The 13,381-nt window shown below is 33.1% G+C and overlaps 3 protein-coding genes across 4 annotated transcripts; 2 read left to right on the forward strand and 1 right to left on the reverse strand.

Annotated features, from left to right (window-relative positions):
* Nucleotides 1–137: 137 nt before the first annotated feature.
* On the reverse strand, nt 138–1,768 carry LOC132803744 (jacalin-related lectin 19). 2 transcript variants are annotated; one of them, XM_060817222.1, is made up of 4 exons: nt 1,639–1,768; nt 1,474–1,495; nt 731–952; nt 138–665 (listed from the first exon to the last, which is right to left on the reverse strand). In XM_060817222.1, exons 2-4 carry the CDS (start codon nt 1,474–1,476, stop codon nt 312–314), a joined length of 579 nt encoding a protein of 192 aa, XP_060673205.1. In that variant the 5' UTR covers nt 1,477–1,495; nt 1,639–1,768; the 3' UTR covers nt 138–311. The 2 variants fall into 2 exon arrangements, with proteins under 2 accessions (XP_060673205.1, XP_060673206.1); XM_060817223.1 differs by having other exon boundaries at nt 1,711–1,728.
* Nucleotides 1,769–3,123: 1,355 nt separating this feature from the next.
* Nucleotides 3,124–7,197, forward strand: LOC132803741 (IAA-amino acid hydrolase ILR1-like 4). The gene is made up of 5 exons (XM_060817217.1): nt 3,124–3,816; nt 3,952–4,077; nt 4,964–5,278; nt 6,286–6,414; nt 6,553–7,197. The coding sequence occupies exons 1-5, from the start codon at nt 3,457–3,459 to the stop codon at nt 6,961–6,963; spliced, it is 1,341 nt and encodes a 446-aa protein (XP_060673200.1). The 5' UTR covers nt 3,124–3,456; the 3' UTR covers nt 6,964–7,197.
* A 721-nt stretch (nt 7,198–7,918) lies between these two features.
* On the forward strand, nt 7,919–11,679 carry LOC132803739 (IAA-amino acid hydrolase ILR1-like 4). Its single transcript, XM_060817215.1, has 5 exons — nt 7,919–8,735; nt 8,834–8,959; nt 9,547–9,861; nt 10,507–10,635; nt 10,944–11,679. Exons 1-5 carry the CDS (start codon nt 8,373–8,375, stop codon nt 11,355–11,357), a joined length of 1,347 nt encoding a protein of 448 aa, XP_060673198.1. The 5' UTR covers nt 7,919–8,372; the 3' UTR covers nt 11,358–11,679.
* Nucleotides 11,680–13,381: the final 1,702 nt, after the last annotated feature.

Consider the following 13,381-nt stretch of genomic DNA (forward strand, 5'->3'; position numbering starts at 1 on the left):
GTAGGTATATCAACCATTGTAACTTTAGATATATAGTCAAGTAATGGAGTTGTTAAGAGTTTTTATTTATTACTATTGTCATTATTATTATTGTTTTTTTTTATTTAAATGGAGTTGTTAGAGTTAAGACACGTTAATGAGGCATCCAAAATAAAAGGTCAATACGAAGTATATATTACATTATCCAGACAACTTTTTAGTACTACAAAAGGAACAAACATTAAAACATAATTTTTCAACTCCATTTTGTGACTTTTTTCTACATAAAAACTCATACCAACATAAAGAGCATACATATATTATATTATTATCTAATAAGGCTTTGAAGAAGCATTATCATTTGCAGCATCTTTATGCTTGGAAGCAGTGCTAGTGAGCCTTTGAAGACCCTTTTGAACCCTTTGAAAGAGTTTGGGTGTTTGGACACGGGATAAACGAAACCCAATCGAATCCACGTACCAACCACCTCTTCCTTGGAAACCAACAATGACACCTCCATCTACTGAAAAAGTGAAAGGCGTGCCTTCTTCAACTCCAAACGGACCAAATATTCTCCTATTGCTTTTGAATGTAAGTGATCGGATCACTGGGCTGCCTCCGTACACCACCGGACAGTAGTATCCACTCACACTTGTTATAAATTCCTCCGGATATTGCAGCTTTATCTGTAATTTTAGTTTTAATATCAAACAAATCAATTATATACAGAATTTTGAAGCTAATTAATTACCTCGACCGTTTGACTGCCTCCATGTCGTTCTGCTGTGACAGGCTTACCGTTCTTATCGTATACCACACGTATCGAATCGATGCAACGATCATAAACAAGTTTAATTTCTCTAACTCCATGGTATGATCCATCATCCCAACTGGTCCCACCATTTCCTCCCCATGGTCCCACTACTATACTCATCCTTTTCCCACTTCCACGATTCTTTCCGGCTTGAACTTCCTACACGTATACATAATATAACAAAATGATCACCATCTAGCTAGCTTAATTAATAAGTTATTACTATCTGGGTAGCCTAATTAATGAGTTATCGGTAATTAATATATCTTAGTTTCTTGGTTTCTAAACTCATGATAATTTCTTTTTGAAAAATATTATAAAAAAAAAAAGAAGAAAAATAATACAAAGGGTTGGGGGGGGGGGGGGGGGGGGGAGCGTAAGAAAAGCTTATAATCAATATTTCCTCCTTTAAACAATTAAAAATAGAAGGTTAAAAAAAGAAAAAAGAAAAAAAAAAAGAGATAAAGGAAGGATATATACAAGGTTTAAAATATCGCTAAGTAGATTATATTGGGAACAAAAAAAAGAAAATGAGAAAAGAGGAAGCTGTATAAAAAGCATGGATATTACAAAACATATCATGGAGGAAAAAAAAAAAAAAGGCTCAAAATTGAAGTAAAAAAAAAGAGATAATAACGATTTAAAAGTTCAAATAATAGTGAAGTAGAATGATTTCTTACCATATCTGCACGCGAACAGGAGCTGGAAGAGAGAGTTGCCGATTATAGAGATAAATGGAAAAAAGGAAAAAAAACAACAGAAGAAAGCAATAAGAGAATGGATATTGTTGTTGTTGCAGATAGAGAGAGTAAAAGCAATATATAGTGAGAATATAGATTATATACATGGTTTTGTGGTGTGATATATGATTCCTTGTTTAGTTAATTGTATATTGGTAGAGATAATGCCTAGGTGACCTGGTATAGTATCAGATTCTATTTCCACCAACATCCCCACTCAGCTGCGACTGGAATTTTTTGCTTTTTTTTCTTTTTTTCTTTTTTTTTCCCCACCTTTATATATTTATATACATTTGCATTTTGGTTACCGTTCAATTACGCTATTCATTCATATATGTGTTTCATAAGTTGTAAAAGCACCTTATTTACTTTAACTGTATAAAAAAAAGGCTTAAATATATTGAACAGAAACTCAAGTGTCACGTGAGTATTGTTTGTGGCGGCTTCAGATTGTCTTCAACTTTATGAGGAGCCAATTTTTTTTTTTTTTTAGGTGAATTATGATAAAAAAAAAAAAAAAGTTAGAGAGGAGCAAAAAAGTTTGAATGGCTAAAATGTTGCCACAAATTCAGATGTTAACTTTTCATGTTTTTGTGTGCATTTGCGCATTGATTATGTATATATGGTCTAATTTTTGGACAGCCCACATGAAAATTGACATATTATTATTATTTTTTAATATTGTTTGAAAGGTTTACGAAGATGAAAGAGAAAATAGATTAAATAAGGTTGGTATACATATTCTAAGACAGCTATTTTTGGACAAAAATATTCTAAGATGCATAGTTGATTGAGTTTTGTTTTTTTATTTATTTTAAATTAATATTTTACAAAATACATAATATTAAATTTCAATCATGAAAGTTTGGACAGCCCACATGAAAATCCGACATATTAATTTTAACTTTTTAATACTATTTAAAAGGTTTACGAAAATGAAAGAGAAAATAGAATAAATAAGGTTGGTGTACATTTTCTAAGATAGCTATTTTTGGACAACGATATTCTAATATATAGTTATCTTTTTATTTATTTTAAATTAATATTTCACAAAATACAGAATAATAATAATAAGTTTCAATCATTAAAGTTTCACGTGATTATACAATCTTCTTAACAGAAAAGTCAACATAAAAGTTTGGCAAAATTTAAAGAGTAGAAGTGTACTGAAAAAAACAGATAATATTCTAATTTAACTAATTTGAGAGGCTCATAATAATCAGGCTCATGTACTTGTTTTTATCTTTTTGGTCGAATGGTTTCATTAAAACTGATAATTGCTATAATTCAACAATTCATAACGTGTCAAACTCTTCATATTTTGATATTTAGTCACATCTTGGTTAAATATGTACATACGGGACCATCAAAATCGCACACATGGGTCTCTATTGGTACGCCATGCCTGGGATGTAGACCCTCACCCTCCTTACAGATGGACCCCACCAATAGATTCCTCCAATCAAAATATATGGCCAAGATGTAGCCCCACCTATGAAGCAGATTTTTTTTTCCTAGCCGTCTAATATGCATACAAAACGTAGAAGAAACAATATAATAAAAAAACACACGGGGAATAATACAATTCAGCACGTGGGGTGTGTGTTCATTTTAGGACAGAACACAGAAGACGAAGAAGTAGTAATAGCCTCCATGGTCGGTACAGTTGCTTGAGTTTCCTTATTTATGACGTGAGTTCTACCTTCGCTGCTTTTTTCTATTTCTATTTCTTCTTTTTTTTTTCCCTTTCTTTTTTTTTTCTTTTTGTTTTTTCTAAATTTTACATCAATCTCCTCACTTTTTCTGTTTTGGTAATAATTATTCTCCTTACTTCGTTTTGACCATCCAAACCAAAATTTTCCATTTAATACCTATTTTTTCCCCCCTCTGTTAGATCAGTTCCCCCTCTGTTTGATCAGTACAATGGGTTTTCTGAAATGGGTATTTTTGATTTTAGTCCTCTGTGTGTTTGGTCCCGTAACCGTCCTTTCAGATTCAACTGTCATCACAGATGGGCTCTCGAAAACCCCTTCTGAGTTCCTCGAGTTTGCAAAGAAACAAGAGGTGTTTGATTGGATGGTGGAAATCAGGAGGAAAATACATGAAAATCCTGAACTGGGTTATGAGGAATTTGAGACCAGTAAGCTGATAAGAACAGAATTAGAGAAACTGGGTATCCCCTATAAGTACCCGGTAGCAATTACCGGTGTCATTGGCTTTATTGGTACCGGAAAACCGCCATTTGTTGGGATAAGAGCTGATATGGATGCTCTAGCTATGCAGGTTTTGTTAGAAATTTTGTTATTGATGTATTTTTTTTTTTTTTTGTTTTTCCTTTTTCAAATTTTTGGCTAATATAAGAAAGATTAGCTATCTCAGTAAATTGATCTGTTTGATTGATGAATGTTGAATTTACAGGAATTGGTGGAGTGGGAGCATAAGAGTAAAATCCCAGGAAAGATGCATGCTTGTGGACATGACTCACATGTCGCAATGCTTCTTGGTGCTGCCAAGATCCTGAAAGAGCATGAGAAAGAGCTACAAGTTCGTTTCTTTATACTCGCCTTTTTGATATTTTGACTAGTTTCTTTGTCTGTATTCTTCTGTTTTTATTTCCTGTTTTGCTTTTTTCCTTTTTTTTTTTTTTTTTCCTAATTTAAATTAATCACGGAAAAGGAAAAAAAGAAAGAAAATGAAGAAAATCAAGTTTCTTTTTGATTTTTTAGATGATGCGCATACTCATACATGGTTTAAGTGAATTGGACAACTATTTTTTTCCCACCTATATCTTGGCTTGAGCATCTATCTCGATCTTGGTGATGGTAGTTATACTAGTCCACTTATTATGCCATTCACATCATATCCATTTTTTTTTTTTGGTTATTTCAAAATTGTAGTGGAGTGTTAGCTAGAGTATAATGCTTTAATTTTGACTCGGCAGATTTTACATTTGATGTTTTCTGTTTTTTGATAGTACATGAGTGAACCAAACATGTAAAAAGTTAACTTTTTCTTTTCTTTGTTCTTTCGGTGGATATTCACTTAAAAAGTAGCCTTTTCATTTTCAAGTACTAAATGGATATAGAAACTTGAGGTTTTCCTGGAATTTAATTGTCCTTTCAATGGATTAATATATGTCATAATATATCCATTGACAACAGAGAAATATTTAGGGTGTAATTGAGGAAAAACTAAATCATCTTGGTTCGGTACCTTGTAGAAAATGGTTGAGAAGTTCTAGATTCAGTTATCTAATGATTGAAACTCAGTTATCATGTATAGAATGTATATATAGATGCATATATCTTATACATGTAAATATATATTATGTAATCTTAGGTAGTTGATCTTCTATTTAATTCTGTATATTCAACTGTATGGGTGCCCGATGATGTACAAATTAAAAATTTTTTGTTTCGAATTTCAATAGGGAACTGTCGTTCTTGTATTTCAACCAGCTGAGGAAGGAGGTGGAGGGGCTAAGAAAATTTTGGAAACTGGTGTATTAGATAATGTAAATGCAATATTTGGGTTGCATGTTGCACACAACTTACCATTAGGGGAAGTGGCATCCAGACCAGGTCCATCGTTGGCTGGTAGTGGTTTTTTTGAAGCAGTAATAAGCGGCAAAGGGGGTCATGCAGCAATTCCTCAGCACTCAATTGACCCAATACTGGCGGCTTCAAATGTGATTGTTAGCTTACAACATCTTGTTTCCCGTGAAGCTGATCCACTGGACGCACAGGTACATTTTCACATTCCTTCTCTCCAAATAATTGTTTGTATCATTAAAATTTGCGATGCATATACATGACCTGAATTATTTATTCCATATATATATATATATATATATAGGGAATTCGTTATTTCTTGGCTTTTGTATGTAAAAGTTGTGTTCAGCCATCCCTGTTGTTGACTGATGCAGTTACATGATAAATATTGAAGAATGTTCCTTTACTTCTTTATTTGATGAATAATGAGCTCTCAATTTAGTTCTCTACCTTAGGTTTATGCCTTTATGGTGAAGTTACTATTTTACTGTTTGTTTTGTGGCATGGTGCACTAGACTGAGGGCATTGTAGAGACTTTGAAATCCAACCCCCTACGTTCCCAGCTTATTCACAAAAGAAATAGTAAAGCATAACGATAGATTTAGTGATAAGAAGGCAAGTAACATCATCTGTTGCATACTTCTCAAGGTGACTGTGTAATTGTTACAATGGTGAAACATATGTTCCACAACTGAATCTAGCAACGGGGGAATTTTTATATTTCTTGGAAAAATTGATTGTTTAAACCAAGAAATTGTCCCATCTTTTGCTATTGATGAGGAGGAAATAAGATTTAAAAAAAAAAAAAAAAAAAAGGAAATTCATACATGAGAAACTACGAATGGGAGTGTTGAGGAACTCTATTTTTTAAACATATTGAAGCACCATATGATTATGCATTTTAATAGTTTGTTTTAATAGTTTAACAAACTATTCCTTGCTTGGTAAGACAATCACTGACATATGAGTTTGAGATGTAACAAACACTAATTGAAGACGTTTCCTTCAAATCTTCTGAATCCTGATTATGCCATTAACTTAATGTGTTCCTGTGGCTTCATGCTTTACAAAAGCCATGAGACTTTGTTGTTTTCTTTAGCACAATGTATGAAAATATTGCATTTTTTGGTATTTGTGAAACGTAACCTCATTTAGTTTGCATGTAATGTTGAGGATACTAAACGCAGAGCAAAATCTGTAGGTAGTGACAGTAGCTAAATTCCAAGGAGGTGGTGCGTTCAACGTCATTCCAGATTCTGTTACAATTGGTGGCACTTTCCGTGCCTTTTCAAAGGAGAGCTTATCACAGCTAAAGCAACGTATTGAGGAGGTAAGACAGTTAAATAATGTATCAGAATGTTTACAGTTTTAAAAACTTTCTGAACTATTTGTTCTTTTTTTTTTTTTTTTTTTTTTGGGTCCTTTTTTGGGGGGTAATAACAACTTTCTGAACTATTGAGTTGTATAGGTTATCACAAAGCAGGCTTCTGTTCAGAGGTGCAATGCTACTGTGGATTTTCTCGAAAATGAGAAACCCCTTTTCCCTCCAACCATAAACCATGAAGGACTGCACAAGCATTTCCAAAAGATAGCAGGCGAAATGCTCAGCCTCCGAAAAGTTAAAGAATTACAACCACTTATGGGATCAGAGGATTTTGCTTTCTACCAAGAGAAAATACCAGGATACATCTTCTTCCTTGGGATGGAGGACAGGACGATTGGAAGGCTTGAATCAGTGCACTCACCTTTCTTCCAAATCAATGAAGATGCATTTCCTTATGGTGCTGCACTTCACGCTTCATTGGCTGCTGGGTATCTGTCTGAGTTCCATCAGGAAGTTCCTTCACAAGAAGCAAAACAATACCACGATGAACTGTAATGGGTTTCTTGACCATCTTTTATTAGTATTTATTTAAACAAAGAAGTTCGAAATCCATTCAATCTTTCTACCATACCAGATTCTTATCCACTCTCCACAACTGTAAATTTGACCTGTTAATGTTATTTATTCTGAGATCCTGCTTTTTCGTATTTTCATTTACTATTTTAGGCTGGGTTGTTTTTAATATATGACATTGCATCTAATAAGATGGAGTGGCAATTCCATGGTGAAGGAACTGTTGTTAAAATGTTTGGATATGTGTATTTTTAACACCTGATAATCATAGTTTAACTTGTACTTAAATCTCAGAATCGAGAAGATAGTCTGAATTGGTTTTTCAACGATCAGGTACGATTAAAGCAATGTGTTTATAAATTTGTCTGTCAATTTATTTGGCTGGTGGACAGCCTTTTTTGGTACGACTTGGAGATGTTGACATCGAATCTAATTCTTAGTGACATCGAATCTAATTCTTAGTCCGATGGTGATTATGCTATTGCTAGGCCAGGACACGTGAAAGCGAGAGGCAGCTTGGAGCATGCTATTGCTTGGCCAGGACACATAAAAGCGAGAGCTAGCTAGGAGCATCTTTTGTCAAATGCCATTTGGGTATTCTCATTTTTAAAATTTGAGATTAATATATTAGTTCTTCAATGTTAAATATGAATGCCAAAATTGAAGTTGACTTTTCGAAGACAGAAGCTAAAAAATAGCTTGGTTCTAAAAATCTATTTAAATTGAAGAAGGATTCCATTTAAAATTTTACTTTCACAAATTAAAAAAGGAATCAAAATCAAATTTATTATCAAATTTTGTCAATGACGAATTTGGGGTCAAATTTAACACTAAAATGAGATTGGTAAAATATACGATGTCCCACCAAAAAAAGAACATCTGGTTAAAGATGCTCTTAAGAAGAGCAATGTTCATTCTAAATTAGAGAGATGTACCATTTGACACGTGTGGAGGTGGATGATGACTTCGGACTGGATCTACTGCAACTGTGAAAAGGCTGATTGTGGGCAAAAATTTCTCCCACTTCATGGAGATTTTTTTCTTTGCCGTCCAATATAATATTAAAATAAAAAAGTTTACATGGATAATAGAATTTAGCACGTGGGGTATGTTAGAATTAAGACAGAGGAGCAGCTGATGGCAACATCAAGCAGTCAGGGAAATCTGCAAAACCATAGGCATAGTAGGCCGTAGGCAGTATAGTACCCTCCATGGACCATGCTCGGCACACTTTATATACGGTCTGGGGTTTTGTCTTTAACGTCTACGTTTGTTTCCATTCAGCATTTTCCTCTCGTTTTTAAATTATTCTCTTACTTCCCTTTTAAACCTTTTGTATTTGCGTAACCTATGTTTTTAGTTCCTCCTAATTGATCAGTTTTACGGTGATAATGGGTGTTTTTCTCGAATGGGTCTCTGTGATTCTGGTCCTTTGTATGTTTGTTCCAATACCCATCTTCTCAGATTCGACTTTCAGCTCCAATGGTCTCTTAAAAACACCCTCAGAGTTGCTCAATTTCGCCAAGAAACCAGAGGTGTTTGATTGGATGGTTGGAATCAGGAGGAAAATACATGAAAATCCTGAACTGGGTTATGAAGAATTTGAGACCGGTAAGCTGATAAGAGCAGAACTAGATAAACTGGGTATCCCCTATAAGTACCCAGTAGCGATTACCGGTGTCATCGGCCATATTGGAACCGGAAAACCGCCTTTTGTTGCGATAAGAGCTGATATGGATGCTCTAGCTATGCAGGTTTGATTGAATTTTATAATTTATGGTGTTTCTGGTATAATTAATTTAAGTCAATTAATTATTTCTGGGATAATTAATTATATCCCGAATTTATATAGGAAAAGGTGGAGTGGGAGCATGAAAGTAAAATTCCTGGAAAGATGCATGCTTGTGGACATGATGCACATGTTGCGATGCTTCTCGGTGCCGCGAAGATCCTGAAAGAGCATGAGAAAGAGCTACAAGTTCGTTTCTTTTTACTTGCCTTTTGATCTTCTAATTAACCTTTTAGTGTGTCTCTACTACATGGTAAAAATTTACACAGAAATGGTGCTTCATGGTCTTTCACGAATATTTCTGCTCTTAATGTATCAAGAACAGATCATACTCCATGGACAACAAATAAATATTGAAGGATATGTAAGTGAAGAAAAACGTAATCATCCTGATGAAGTACCTTAGGTGGTTGGGATGTTCTACTAATAGTTGTCTGGTAATTGAAAACACAGTTGAATTTGCTTAATCTTTTCAGATGCCTATGGGGATTGTAATTTTTAGTAACATGCCAGAAATCTGTTTCGGGCACAGCCATTTCCTTTTTTTTTTTTTTTTTTTTTTTTTTTTTTTGTTTCCTCTGTTTCTACTTCTTCTCCTTACTTCGTTAGGCACTGTATCTTATGGTTATTTGCAATTATTATGTTTCAACACCAAACCTCAAAATTTTTCTTGATGAAATTGCTGCAGTTCAAATAGTCTTTGATAGTCAGCAGTTCAAATAGTCTTTGATAGTCAATCTATTTAATTGTGTGTCCAAAATTTGTTATTCCAACAGGGGACAGTTGTTCTTTTATTCCAACCAGCTGAGGAAGGAGGTGGAGGGGCCAAGAAAATTTTAGAAGCTGGTGCATTAGAGAATGTAAATGCAATATTTGGGTTGCATATATCATCTAGAATGCCACTTGGGGAAGCTTTCTCCAGACCTGGTCCAATAATGGCTGGAAGTGGCTTTTTTGAAGCAGTAATAAGTGGTAGAGGCGGTCATGCGGCCCTTCCTCAGCACTCAATTGACCCAATATTGGCAGCTTCAAATGTGATTGTTGGCTTACAACATCTTGTTTCGCGTGAAGCTGATCCACTGGACTCACAGGTAGATTTCACATTTCTTCTAAAACCAATTGACTCACGTTAAGATTATATGTGTTAAATTTATCCAACCTCAATTGATCATTTCAAATATGTTTATGGGATTGGTTAAGCATTTGGCTTCTGATCTACTTAACTAAGTTGTTTTCAACTATTCCTACATTTGACTATTTCTTCCCTGGAAAAAATGGACTTTTTATACTAAAAAATGTCCTGCCTAAGGCTATTAATGAAGTGGCAATGAGATTCGAAAACATCAAAGATGAGAAACTGTTAATGGTGTTGTTGTACTCTATTTTAAATGTATTTAAGCACTATATGTTTATGCTGGTATATCATTGTCACTGTCAAACACCTTAACTATAGAGATACTTGTTCTCAAGGAAAGGATGTCATGTTACTTTGAGATGTAATAAATGCTACTTGATCTTCCCCTCTTCCTTTACACTTGATAATACTATATAAGCTTGAAAGTAATTTTTCTTTCCATTCAATGTGTTATTGTGGCCTCATCCTTTGCAAAACTCATGGTGTTTTGTTTCTTTCTTTGATACACTGTACCAAATACTTGGTTTCTGGTTTATGAAATGTATTATGATCTCAATCATTTGTACTCTTGATAACACCAAACATGGAGCACGATCTGTAGGTTGTGACAATTGCTAAATTCCATGGAGGTGGTGCGTTCAATGTTATTCCAGATTCTGTTACAATTGGTGGCACTTTCCGAGCCTTTTCTAAGGAGAGTTTTGCTCAACTGAGACAACGTATTGAGGAGGTACAGCAGTTGAATGATGCATCAAAATGTCTACACTTATAAAACAACTTTCTGAATTATTGAAGTGTCAATGAGTAAGATTAAGTTTCATGGTTTAGAAATTAATCATGACAACTTAGGTCAGAATTTATCGACAGTTAAAGCTGGTCATAATTCTCATTTCTGTTGGCAAAATTCTGATCTGAATTTGAAATGAAAAGTTCCCTTCATCTGATAGTTTTGACTTTGAATAACAAGCTTACAATTTTTCAGCGGCTTTTTCTCTCTTTCAGTTTCCTTATCAAAAATCAGCTTTGTTTCTTTGACAGGTTATCACCTGGCAGGCTGCTGTTCAAAAGTGCAATGCTACCGTGGATTTCCTTGAAAACGAGAAACCCTTCTTCCCTCCTACCATAAACCATGAAAAGTTGCATGAACACTTCCTGAAGATAGCAGGTGAAATGCTTGGCCGTGATAAAGTTAAAGATTTGCAACCAACGATGGGTACAGAAGATTTTGCATTCTACCAAGAGGTTATTCCCGGATACTACTTCTACCTTGGAATGGAGAATAGAGCAATTGAAAAGCTTGAATCAGCACATTCACCTTACTACCAAGTCAATGAAGATGTACTTCCTTATGGTGCTGCACTCCACACTTCGTTGGCTGCTAGCTATCTGTTTAAATTCCAACAGGAAGTTCCTTCACAATCACAAGAAGTAAAATATCATGATGAATTGTAATGGGTTTTCCATTACAACCTTAGAGTGTTTAAGTAAACAACATTTCCAAGCTCACTTAATCTTGCTACCATGCCAGACTCATATCCATTCTCCATAAACTGTAAATTTGACCTGTTTATCTTTTTTTCTAATATCCTATTTGCATATTACATTTTTAGGCTGAGTGGAGTCTATGAACTTGAACATCTTGAGGATAAACAGCAATTCTCTAGTGAAGTGATTGTACCCATTCGTTAATACCTAAAGCATGAATTCATTTTTGTACAAATAGTTTATCTGTTTTGATTTGAATAAACCACCCACTAGTACCAAATGAATGAAATCATGTTTTGCAAAATAGTTCATTATGATTCAAAAGGCTTCTCGTCCATCCAATCTTTGGGTCCGACATAGAGTAAACATTTTATGATATTTTAAAAGGACAAAGTTACGTCTACAATCAATCAAGAATACGTTGAAAAATGTTATTTAATTAATTTCCAATATATGTAGAATATTTTAAAGTCTTTAATTTATTACTTACTCATTTGTACGGAAGAAAATCAGATTAAAATGATTGTAATTGTAAAGAATGAAAATTTATTAACTAAAAAGAGGTTATTATTAACAAGTAATAGCAACTTGGGGAAAAAAAAATAAAAGGGTTTTATTTTCTTGCTTCAACATATTTATTTATTAAATTTAAATGGGTGAAAATGAAAGAAAAAGGAAAGAAAGAGAGAAAAAAATTATTAAACTGAATTTAATATTAGATGTTCTCGAAATAAAATAAAATAAAATAAATAACAATAATAGTTTTAAATTGAGAAGCCTTAAAGAACCGCGGGTATAACATAACGCTTTAACAAGAAGCGGGGTATAAACGTAAATGTATGCATCTACGCGGGGTATAGATGTAATACAAAAATATAAACGGTAATGTCAATCAACTAGGGTTTCAGCAAATAAATATTAACATAAATCTCTCTGCCGTCTACACTTCGTTCTGAAGTCGCCAAAGTCGATGATAATTTTGGACTTGATTTACTGCAACTGTGAAAAAGGTGCAAAATTTTCTCCCACATAATGACTTAGGTCTTGATCCACAATTAATGGGAATTTAAAATTCTTTGAATAATTGAAAAATATTTTGTGTTTTGATAATTTTTAAAAAGAGAGAATTATGGTACCAGAAAAATTAAATCTCATAACATATGAAATTAGGATGAGAAGTGAATTTAAAAAAAAAAAAAAGGTTATTTTAAATTTTTTTTGGAAAATAAACCTTATTTATTTTATTAAAAACAAGTTTATTTTCAATTTTTAAAACATAAATGAATTAATTATTTGTAAATCTTAAATATTTTAAGATTAATTAAACATTTTAAAAAGTAATTTACCAAAAATTGATTATCAAAAAACTAATTATGGAAATTAATTTTTTTTTATTTCTAATACTTTTATGATGGAATTTATTGAAAAATAATGTCGATACTTTTGGTGGAGAAAGGAAAATAAAATATAGCTATTTTTTTTTTTTGTAATGTAATTGTTTTATATGTTGCGGAAGCAAAATTTTTTATTTATATAAATACAGGTGGATTTTTTGGCCAACTAAACTATTTATGAATGTTCTACGTTAAGTTTAATTTAAACATTTATATCTATAAAAAAGTCAAATCAAACTTAAATACTTATACATATGAATATTCTAGAAAATCAAGTTAAACTTAAATACTTATACAAAATATTTTTATCAATCTTATATTTTATATGCCATTTAAATAGTTCTAGAAAAGTATTTAATTATTTTTAATTTCTCTTTAGAAATGCACAGCATTAATTGCAAAATTTTCGAACATAACTTTAAATTTTTAATGGAGATATTTTTAAGCTCCTTATACTTTGTTTAGGCAGCTGGTCAAAGGTGCAATGCTACCGTGGATTTCCTGGAAAATGAAAAACCCTTCTTTCCTCCAACCATAAACCATGAAAAGATTTTATGAACGCTTCCTGAAGATATAGCAGGTGAAATGCGTGGTCTT

This window comes from Ziziphus jujuba, chromosome 1 (assembly GCF_031755915.1).
Source record: "Ziziphus jujuba cultivar Dongzao chromosome 1, ASM3175591v1".
NCBI classification, from domain to species: Eukaryota; Viridiplantae; Streptophyta; class Magnoliopsida; order Rosales; family Rhamnaceae; genus Ziziphus; species Ziziphus jujuba.

Bases quoted from the DNA above. Each gene is read 5' to 3' on its own strand.
- LOC132803744 (XM_060817222.1), bottom strand. The intron at 666-730 runs GTAATTAATTAG...CTAAAATTACAG, and splicing joins GAGGCAGTCAAACGGTCGAG to ATAAAGCTGCAATATCCGGA.
- LOC132803739 (XM_060817215.1), top strand. From the start codon at position 8,373: ATGGGTGTTTTTCTCGAATGGGTCTCTGTGATTCTGGTCCTTTGTATG. The intron at 8,736-8,833 runs GTTTGATTGAAT...GAATTTATATAG, and splicing joins TGGATGCTCTAGCTATGCAG to GAAAAGGTGGAGTGGGAGCA. The intron at 8,960-9,546 runs GTTCGTTTCTTT...TTATTCCAACAG, and splicing joins AGCATGAGAAAGAGCTACAA to GGGACAGTTGTTCTTTTATT.
- LOC132803741 (XM_060817217.1), top strand. From the start codon at position 3,457: ATGGGTTTTCTGAAATGGGTATTTTTGATTTTAGTCCTCTGTGTGTTT. The intron at 4,078-4,963 runs GTTCGTTTCTTT...GAATTTCAATAG, and splicing joins AGCATGAGAAAGAGCTACAA to GGAACTGTCGTTCTTGTATT. The intron at 6,415-6,552 runs GTAAGACAGTTA...TGAGTTGTATAG, and splicing joins TAAAGCAACGTATTGAGGAG to GTTATCACAAAGCAGGCTTC.